The 10,809-nt window shown below is 45.0% G+C and overlaps 1 protein-coding gene across 1 annotated transcript; it reads left to right on the top strand.

Annotated features, from left to right (window-relative positions):
* The first annotated feature begins 4,508 nt into the window (after positions 1-4,508).
* On the top strand, positions 4,509-5,231 carry TMEM215 (transmembrane protein 215). The gene has a single exon (XM_058824289.1). The coding sequence runs from the start codon at positions 4,509-4,511 to the stop codon at positions 5,229-5,231; it is 723 nt and encodes a 240-aa protein (XP_058680272.1).
* Positions 5,232-10,809: the final 5,578 nt, after the last annotated feature.

Here is a 10,809-nt window from a genome sequence, read left to right as displayed (position 1 = left end):
ACAAGGGTATTGCATGCACCCTGAGCAAAATTGCAGATGACACCAAGGTAAGTGGTGTGGTTGACACTCCTGAAGGATGGGATGTTATACAGAGAGATGTGGGCGAGAAGCAGAAGTGGGCCCATGGGAATTTCATGGTTCAACAATGCTCTCAGCTTTTCATTGTAGGAAAGATGCTCCGTACCTCTAATCATCTTGGTGGCCCTCCTCTGGACTCACTCCAGCAGTTCCATGTCCTCCCTGAGCTGGGAGCCCAGAGCTGGATGCAGGTTCCAGGTGGGCTCTCCCCAGGGCAGAGCAGAGGGGCAGAATCCCCTCCCTGCCCTGCTGCCCACGCTGCTCTGGATGCGGCCCAGGGCACGTTTGGCCCTCTGGGCTGGGAGTGCCCATGGCTGGGTCATGCCCAGCCTCTCACCCACCAGCACCCTCAAATTCTTCTCACAGGGCTGCTCTCCATCCATTCACAGCTTGTGCTGTTATTGGGGGTTGCCTCAATCCAGGTTCAGCATCTTGAACTGAGTCCTGTTAAACCTCGTGAGATCCCCATGTGCTCACTTGTCAAACATGTCCAAGTCCCTCTGGATGGCATCCTGACCTTCAGCGGTGTCAACAGCACCACTCAAACCACTCAAAGCAGGTTGGCTGCAAACCTGCCAGTGGTTCTCCATTATTGAGGAAGATATTAAACACCACTTGTCCCAAGGCAGATCCCTAAGGGACACTATCTATTACCAATCTTCATGTGAAGATTGAGCTGGGTTGACCACTACCCTCTGGATATGACTGTTCAACTAATTCCTTACCCACTGAATAGCACACCCATCAAATCCTTCTCTAGACAATTTAGAGAGCTACTGGGTAGCTTTTAATAGGAAATGTCAGTCCAGGGAGGCTGAGACATCAGTGGTTCACAGTTCTCTTTCCTACCTTTTTTAAAGGTGGGTCCAATATTTCTACTCTTCTAATCACCTGTGACTTCACCTGATTGCAGGACTTTTCGACTGCCGTGGAGATTGGCTTGGCAATTATGCAATGTAATTCCTTTGGGACTCAGGAACCATCTGTCACAGATTAACTCCAGCCAGCAGCCAAGCCCCAGCTGCCGCTCACTCATCCCCCCTTCCACTGGAATTGGAAAGAGAATCACAAGGGTAAAAGGTAGAAAAGTCATAGGTAGAGGTGTAGACAGTTTAGTAGGGACACTAAAGTCCATGCACACAAGCAAAGCAAAACAAGGATTTTATTCTCTACTTCCCATGGGCATGTAGGTGTTCAGCCATCTCCAGGAGAGCAGGGCCCCATCATACCTGACAGACCTAGGCAGACGAACATCATCACTCCAAATGTCCCAGCTTCCCTCCTTCTTCGCCCCACTTTATGTCCTGAGCATGAAGTCGCATGGCCTGGAAATCCCTTTGGTCAGTTTGGGTCACCTGTCCCAGCTGTGTCCCCTCCCAACTTCCTCATCAGCGTGCAAGAACAAAGAGCAGAAAAGGCCTTCGCTCTGTGTGAGCCCTGCTGAGCAATAACAAAAACATCTCTGTATTATCAGCTCTGTGATCAGCACAAGTACAAAATACAGCTCTATACCAGCCACTCTGAAGAAAATTAACTCTACCCCAGACAAAACCAGCACAGCATCTCATCAGATCCATAGACACGTATGTTCAGGTTCTTCAGGTGATCACAACCCTGATCTATTACAGTAGAGAGCACTTTTTTGCTTCAGTCCCCATCCTGTTGCCCATCCACTCAAGAGGGGAGAAGAGAGGTTGCCATTGAAAACTGAGGTAAAAACATGGTTGAGTACCTAATTTTTGTGTACAGCACTGGAACAGAAACTTCACCTCAAAGGAGTCATTTTTCTTCTCTAGTTATGAACAGGATAGAAAATGCAACCATTTGCATTGTTGTTCAGTTGTGTTAAGTGGCACTTGCTGATCTCTTGATTTCTACCTTGGGAAGACAATTTTAACAATCGTGGCATGCTTTCCTGGAACTGGGTGATTGTTTTCCCTTCCTATCCCCTCCTGCTGGAAGCATACAATCTTGTCTTGAAATCACTCACAAAGGGACAAATTGAAGACATTTAGTTCCACCTTTGTCCTGACATTTTCTGTGTTTTTCTGTCCACTAACAGCTTTCTGTTCCAAAGTAGATGTTCCCTCTTCCATCTCAGTAAGCCTGTCGCTTAAATTTGAAGGGCCATTTTTACTCCTGTTAGATACTCTGACATGTACTTCAGCTCTTACAGCAATTTTCCCCTCCACAAATGCCACTAATATTTACATTTCTGTGTTCTTTTTCTATCTCTGAAGGACTGTTGATGAGTACAGCTTCAGGTAATTGCTTTTCCCAGGCATCATAATTTGTTTTTCAACAAAATGACTATTTCCAATTTTTTGAAAAACTATCCAAATGCAGTAGGGGAGTTGAAGGAAGGTCAAGGAGCAGGAACAGTGACTTTCCTTAGCATTAGTTACCAACATACTCATAACTTCATAACTTCATAACTTACAACATTTTAGTTCTGCGGGACAGGCTTGCTGAAGGTTAATCACTTCCTTTCATCCAGAATCTAGCTGATGGATAAAAAAAGGCATTATTCATTCCTAAGTAAGGACATAAAAGCTGTGTCTCTAAATAACAGCAGATGGAAAGAAACAGCAAATTTTCACTCTGGAAAATAGGAGCTGAGAACGCTACTGTCATTTCTCATACTATTAAATTCTGCACAGTGGCAAAAGTAGAAATGAACTTGTGCTGGCTGGAAGGTTTTGATTTTTAAATCTTTCAGTCAAGAAAGGTATTTCTAACAGAGTCCAAAACATTCCTGTTTCAGCCCACTCTGCAACAGGTGAGAGGTTCATTGTGAATTTTACTGAAAAATTTTCTGGAGGACAGGTTGAAATAATGATCACGGTCCATTACAAACTTTTAAGCTCAAACCCAGACCATTGCCACTGATTTAAAAACTCTCCCCACTGTGTACTTCTACTCCCATTTACTCATCCTTCAAATGAAACAGTAAATACTATAACTTGACAGCCCATTTACAAAGTGTCCTGTAAGGCAAGAATTGTTCCCACTTGCAAAATTATATTCCTGGACTTGGTCTCTGCAAGGCAAGTTTGAAATCTACAAGATAGAGGTGCTCTATTGATGTTGTAGTGCATGGGGGGTAAATAAAACACATGCTTTTCATGACCTGAGAAATATCTGAGTGTTTTCTAAACTGTCTTCTATGAGCTTTCCAAGTTTGTAGTATGAGGAAAATTAATCATGTTAACGGGAAAACTTAAAGAAACCTTGGTTTCAAAATTGTAGTTCAGAGTGTCCTTTTCTGTTACATTAACTTTCTTGGAAGCTTTCTGGTATCACTCCTTTTTGTCTCTCAGTATCTCTGCCCCAGGTGAAAGCATTTACTCTTTTGTATCACTGGCAACCTGCCTGAAGATGCTGCTGCCTTTCCCATTCCCACCTGTTTGAGATCCTTTTCTATACTCATTCAGCTGGTGGTGCTTACTTCAAATTACCATCACCGAAGTGCATCAAATCACAGGGACAGAACGTCACCATCACAATCGGCAGGCCATGGATACCGAGGGATCCCAGCATTTATGTTCATTCTTGGGGAGGGAATAACACCAGGAGAGGCTTTCTCCCTAAGGGCCACCTTCAGGATGAAATCCAGCTGCCGCAGAGCATCTCCTGAAGCCTTGCTCTCCACAGGTGCCTGACTCAGGAGAAGACTCGGGGCAGGACTTCTGTCTGCCCAGGAGACAATTCCTTTCAACAACTTCGCAAGCCCCGTCCTCACCGTAGAAGCCGCTTTAGGTGCGGGGGCCGTGCGGAGGATGCACATGCCGGCTTCCCGAGGCAGGACGCCCGTCGGGGCTCCTCTCCCCTTGGCCCAAGAGGGAAGGGCTGCCCGGGGCGGCGGCAGCAGCCGGCCAAGCAGCGGCGGCCACCAGGTAGGGGCGATGCCGCCGAGCCCCCGCGCCGGCCGCGCAGCATCCCGCGCCGGGCGGAGCGCGTACTCACGGCTGTGCGGGCCCCCGGCACAGGGGCCGGGCGAGGACGAGGAGGAGGAGGCGGAGAGCGGGCAGGTGGACCCCCGCGGCAGCTGTCTCCCCGGCCGCTGCTGCTGGAAGCCGCCCGGCATCTCTACCCCCGGCCTTCGGCAGGGCCTGAGCCCCCTGCGCCCGCCGCCGGCGTGGGAGGGCTCGGCGGGGCCGCAGGCGGGGGAGCCGCTCCGACCGGCTCCGGGGAGCGAGGGAACGAGCGCGGGAGGGAGGGAGCGAGGGAGGAGGCAGGAGGCAGGACAGCTCCCGGCCCCGGCCCGCCCTCCGTCTGCGGCTCCGCCGAGGGGAAGCCGAGCGGCGCCGGCTGTCGGGGTGCTCCGTGCCTCGCTGCCCGGGAAACTTCGGAAGCTCGCCGGGGAGCGCCTGTCCCCTGCCCCGAGGGGCGCTCCGGTGGAGGGAAGCGTCCCCGTGCGCACCAGCTGGATGGCGCGGACCCTGAGACCCGACGACATCAACCCCCGGACGGGGCTGGTGGTGGCTCTGGTTAGCGTCTTTCTGGTGTTCGGCTTCATGTTCACCGTGTCTGGCATCAAGGGAGAGACCCTGGGAGACATCCCGCTGCTGGCCATCGGGCCGGCCATCTGCCTGCCGGGCATCGCCGCCATCGCCCTCACCAGGAAGACCGACGGCTGCACCAAATGTCCCGAGAACATGCGTCCGTGCTGTAAGGAAGTCAGGGACCGGGATGTCTTGGAGCTGCTAAGGACCCCCTCCGACCTGGAGTCTGGCAAGGGAAGTTGTGACGAGCTGGCCAGGAAAGCTTACCGCAAGGACAGGAGAGGGCTGAGGGGAGAGGACACCGTGTTCATCTGCACCACCAGCACCACCGCCGATGCCACGGCAGAGTGCAAGAGCCTCACCAAAAAGGTGGAGCAGGAGGAGATGCTGAAATACCTGGAGAGCTGTTACCCAGAGATGCCAGAGAACGTGTTCGTGGGAGATGGCTCCACATTCAGTGCCTTGGAGAAGAAGAGCACTTCTCCCAGCAGGGACAGCACTCCTTGCCCTGACATTGAAGACAACATTTTTGTGGCTCCTAAAGATAGTATCATTGTCTGCTCTTACAAGGATAACAGCCCTTATGACAGGTACTGTTGTTACATAAACCCCACTGGAGTCAATTCAGACCAAGAGACCATTGTGTGAAAGATGCATACTTTATGTATATGTATGTATACAAAAACTGCAACTTCAGCTTCTTGATAGGGGATAATATAGCTGACTGCATGGGACAATCCTGATACTATTTCAATTTAAAGTGGTATGTGACTGATACTCAAACCTTTTGTGCCTGAAGTACGCTTTCTGTAAGTAAACAAGCATGTTTAAAGGTTAAAGAATTCAATTTTTCGTTTTTGGAAAAAAAAGAAATTTGATTTTAATTTTCTTTTCTCCCTTTCCCTCCCTTTTTTTTTCCTGCTGCCCAAGCCTGTAGGCACACTGGCAGGAGGGCAGCAGTGGCTGTCAGCTGAGATCAAGAGCTGAATGAAACTCTGGAGCTGACTGTAGGAAAGAATGTGGTGATCTATGGCTGAATAAGTTTTTGAAATATTGTCACTTCATTTTGGGAGGGATTGAGAGATGTCAGCATGAACTCCAATAGCTGCCTGATGTCAGGGAGTGTAGAAATCATTTGTCTCCCTTTGTCCTTGCAGGATTTTTTTTTCTCCTTCGTGTCAAGGAATAGGTGTCCTAACCCCGTGGGCTCTTCTGAAAGTCTCCTAGAAACCATATAGGCTCAGGAGAGTTTTCAAAGACTAACCCTTCATCAATAGCGCAAACATAGATGTGTTAGCTTAATTTTCCACTGGTCTAGAGTTCACTGGAATGTTTCTAATACTTTTGAATTTAGAGTATGCGCTTGACAAGGAGAATGCAACATGAACAGGACACAGTTCTTGCAGAGACTAGGAGCAGATGTCAGTGAACTCAGGTCTTTAAAATATATTTCAGTACCTCAAAAATCACTTCAGGAACTTCTGTGAGTTATGTTCTGAGTGGGATCTGACTCTTCTGAAAATGCCATTTTCTTGTGCCTTTTCTAAAATGCCAGATATTTCTGTATGGGGAATGCATGGTGACAGTCCACTCAGGGGTCTCAAAGCCATGCTTTGCTGGGAGAAGGGAACAGAGGACCTGACCGACAGATGTTTTTTTCACAGCTTATGGATACATAGCAAGAAAATGTGAAGTGGGTAATGAAGATTAACCATTCAAATTCAGAGCCTGCAGTTTACATACTGAAATACAAACCTGGCTATTCTGTCCAACTCTAAGTTGCGTGTTCCATGCTGTGCATAAACATCTTACCTGACCTCGGAGGTGTAGGGAACAGAGATGTGGTGTAACATAATGTGCATGCAAAGCAGCTACTCTAGGTGTTCAGGTCTTAGGGTAACTGTTGCTGAAGCATAGAGTAATTTGCTAACATCTCATAAAGCCCCAGTTCCTGTAAGCGAACTCCCAGAACACCAAAAAGTTCCTGTGTGGTGAAAATCTTAATAGCTGCTTAGATAATTTTTGTGAACCATATGTTGTACCAGAGAAATGCATTGAGTTACCAGAGTAGGAAATAAATCATTTGTAGCAACCTGAGATGTTGTGTAGAAAATGAAGAGGAATTTTGCACTTAAATGAGGCTTTCCCTGTCCATGGAATTGTTTGGAAAGTGAATGTAAATTTTATACATATACTAATGTGTGTATTTCTTTGTTTGTTGAGAAATTTATGTGAAATCGTAACAGACTGAGTCTCTGAACATGTTTCCAGAAGAAGGAAACAATTTTCTGGCTAGCTTGTTGTCTTTCAGACCAAATAAGATGTTAACCTTTTGGCCAGGCTTTGGTGGGGCATCTGGATACTACTATGATAAATTAAAAAAACAGTTGCTAGTTGAAGTCAGACAGAAACTCTGAATAGGTGGTTACAGGCAGCTGTGCTGCTCAGGCATGCAGCAACTGTACTGTGGTAGTAAATGAACACCTGCACTCTGTGCAGCCCGGGTTTGATCCAATGAGGAAAGGAATTCCACAAAAAAAGACCCTCTCCCTGACACGTTCAACTTCCTCATAAAAGCACTCAGTTGTTGTCAGCAGCTTGCCTTCTGCTTAGGCTTAGTCACTGCAGGACCTGATTCTGCAATATGCAGAGCAAGTCTTTTGTGGCACCAGGAACTCTTATTTCATGACCTGTGAAGCCAACAGATAAAACGCTGCTGATGAACGTGATGACAAACAGGGTCTTTTGCTTTCTGCTTCTAAGCAGAGCAGGTGAAGATTCTCATTGCATGCCCAGGGGTGCTCAGCATCCCTGGAGATCGGACCCACCATGAGAAAACAGGCTACTGGGTCCTGCCTGCTGCCTTTGACAGGGTTGTGAGTAATCACTTGCCTTGCATAAGAGAGCACCAGCCCACTGGGAACCTAGATTTGTACAGTTCTGCAAATATATATATATATATATATATATGTAGGAAGAAGTCAAGTTTTTCCATTTTGTCTAGGATTAGATGTTCTCTGTCAAAAGTTACATGGGCTTTTTCAAGACAAGACAGCAAACTCTAGTGACAAATGGAATAGTAAATATATAATGTGATATACAGACATGCAGATCTGAGTCGTGCTTTATTCCATTTGTAGTGTAAAAAAAAGACAATGCTTGTGTTCAACAAAAGTTTTATGAGAGTGTAAACTTCTCACAATATAGAAAGAGGTAAAAAAAAAAAGTGTTTAAAATTTAGTGTTTACAGGCAATGTCATCCCTCCATTCATTTGGCTAAGATTTCACAATAAAATACAACTTTAAGCAGTATTTTTAGGCTAATATACCATAATCCTCTAGATTTGTTTATTGAAAGTGTGAGAATTTGAAATTAGAGAAATCAATTGGTACTGCCTCTGAAGCCTCTTTATTTTTCTGTTTTGTTCCCTGTTAGTTTAATAGAGGATGAAATGGAAATTGATTAATTTGGGCATTAAAAATATGGATTTTAAAATTTGAAAATGAAAGGGGTTTAGATTTTTTGCTTGTTGAGGGGGGTTAGGTATTAATATTTGGGTTTTGTTTGGTTTTGTTGTTTTGGGGGTATTGTGGTTCTGTTGGTTCTATTTATTTTATAATAAAGTGACCTTTTTATAGTTTTGCCAGTAGAAATCGAATGCATATTTCATCACAGACATCATTACACCATTTTCCAGTTTTTTATGCAGATAACATGCCCAGATCAGAGCGCACCTGGGATTTTATTTTCATTCAGCTCAAGTGGACACTAGAACTTGTGGTACCAGTGCTGATCTTAGAACAAGCAGGAATAATCACTTTGCTTTTCAGAGGCAGCTTCTAGTCTGAACTTGGCTTAAGGATACCACAGCTTGAGGTGTGATTCCAAGCTGTGACAAGAGATGAGAGCTTCTTTCTGTTCTTGCTACATTAAAAAACCTTCAGGTCAGAGTCCCACTTCTCTTCTCAGTGCTCTCTTCCAAACAATGCATGAAGTTGTAGGGGGGCTCAGTTTGGGGGATAAATGTCTTGGGGGATAAATGTCTTATGAACCACATGTGAACCACTTTAGTCCTAAAGTGGCAGGCTGTATAAAGCATTTAATGGAAAACAGTAATTTGGACATTTAGAGAAGTTTCCTAAGATATATAAACTTTCTTTTTGGAATAGCATTTATCATAGTGCTGCAGTGTAGTTTATCTTAAGAGACAATATGATATGCAGATCAGCAAAAGGCAATTTTGTGTGGCTTTGTTTAAATTTCTGTTGTCATAAGTAGCATTGTTAGTCATACAAGCTGATCTCTGCAGAGTCTTTATAAGATAATTTGAACTTTCAATCGGTGTGCACTTTGTCCTCTTCAGTGCAAAAAAATAGCAGGTCCTTTCGGCCTGGAACTGAATAAGCAAGAGGTGAGTGTGCTCAGAGTATGTGTCCCTCTGGACTGTGTTGTGTTCTTGATCTGCATTCTGTAGAAGTGTCATACTCTTGCAGAGGCAGTTCCTCCCGCTCTGATCCAAACTCCCTGCAGTCCTGGCTCCAGTAACTATTTATTATGTTGTAATTTAGTGGAGTAACAGCTACTGTGACCCCCTCTCACCATATCTGCTGCTACATACCAGACTTCACGGAGTGAGCTTCTGCATTTGGCCAGGGTGGTAGAATTTTACACTACATCATCCATCCAATCTAAGCTGTTATGTTGAGACATTCAGTTATATTGTCAGTTCTTGCAGCACAGGCTTGGGATTTTGCCATGGGTCAGAGGCGGGTTGCTGTCAGGCCACCAAGCACTGGCAACCTGATTTTCATGTGTGTGGGGACCAACCTATTTACTTGCAGAGCACAATCAGCACACAAGACCTTGACTCTCAGCATGTTGGCAGTAAAGTCATGGCATAGGAAACAAAATTTTGAGTCCTGAAAGGTTTCTGTCGATTCTTCTAATATAAATTGTTTTAAAACTTGTAGAGGAGTTTCCTAATACATAGGCTAGAGGTGTTGTCTTGACACATGGCATGGGGCATCAGCTGCAAAGCAGCTCATGCTGAGCCCGTTTCCACTCTGAGCCAGTCTGAACATACAATCCCTGCAGGGAGAACTGTCAGTGGATTGGTTACTCCTCTGGTGGTATGGGCTCTTTATGGCTCTAAACCACAGAGAGAGTGGGTTGAGAAGTCACTTTTCTCACACCTTGGCCAACTTTCATAGATAAGCATTACCTTTAATTTAGCAGTCCTATTGGTGCTGGAATTCAGAAGCTCTATTGTCTTTACCAGACACGGAGATTCAGCTTTCATTAGTTTTTAAATCTTTGTGTGTTTTGTGCCCAGAAGGGTTGCATAGATTAGCCTTGTGTCAGATACATGGAAGTGTTTATGTTTAATGGTTTTACTTACAAGCTGCACCCTGGATGGGTGTGTGTATATATGCTATACATTTGTCTGCAAGGGCAGGAAACAGAATGCACAATCATAACACAATAGTAATTTGAGATCTCCTCAGAGGTGTTTTCCCAACACCTTACTCAGCTTTTCTGCTCAAGTCTATTGCTGAAATTTTAAAATTCCTTCAGTTCTTTAGGAGAAAAACCTTCTTAGAAGAACAACTCTGTTGTGGCTTTCTAGGAACACACAGTTCTTCTAGCAGAGTTAAGATATTCCTTGTCTGTGTTTCAGTATGGCCCCTGTGAATTCTTGGAAATTGAAATCTGAATTTTTCCAGTGCTTTGCATTCAGCATTTCCCCAAACCATTGGTGAATGCCCTGAACCTTTAGTCAATTCTGAAAGATGCATTTCTAGCTTTAGTTTTTCAACCTAAAGTATCCTTTTCACTTCTCAGGGAGTGAAAAAAGGGTTAAACACTTTGAAAATCTGGCTCTGTACGTATTCTAATGAGAGTAGAACAGAAGAGAGCTTCATAAAAGCAAAAGAGACCAAAAAGGCATCACCCACAATATTTCATTACTTTGTCAGGTTAACTGTGTTGAATTCTTGTCACAAAACCAGTATGTTTAGTGCACTGTTCCATGTGTGTATTGTATCTTTGGTAGCTTACCCAGATGGCTCCTCAAGAAGGGATAGAGAATGTTTTCCTGCCTGAAGGCATGATACAAGAACTACAGGAAAAAAATTATCATGTAGTGGGGATCTGATTTTAGATCTCATCAAAACACTTATTTTCACGCCACTCTATTTTAGTATGAAATGCAGTAAAAATCAGCAA

The sequence above is a fragment of the Ammospiza caudacuta genome, chromosome Z (assembly GCF_027887145.1).
Source record: "Ammospiza caudacuta isolate bAmmCau1 chromosome Z, bAmmCau1.pri, whole genome shotgun sequence".
NCBI lineage: Eukaryota > Metazoa > Chordata > Aves > Passeriformes > Passerellidae > Ammospiza > Ammospiza caudacuta.
This window is presented reverse-complemented; position numbering and strand designations above follow the sequence as displayed.

Bases quoted from the DNA above. Each gene is read 5' to 3' on its own strand.
- TMEM215 (XM_058824289.1), top strand. From the start codon at position 4,509: ATGGCGCGGACCCTGAGACCCGACGACATCAACCCCCGGACGGGGCTG.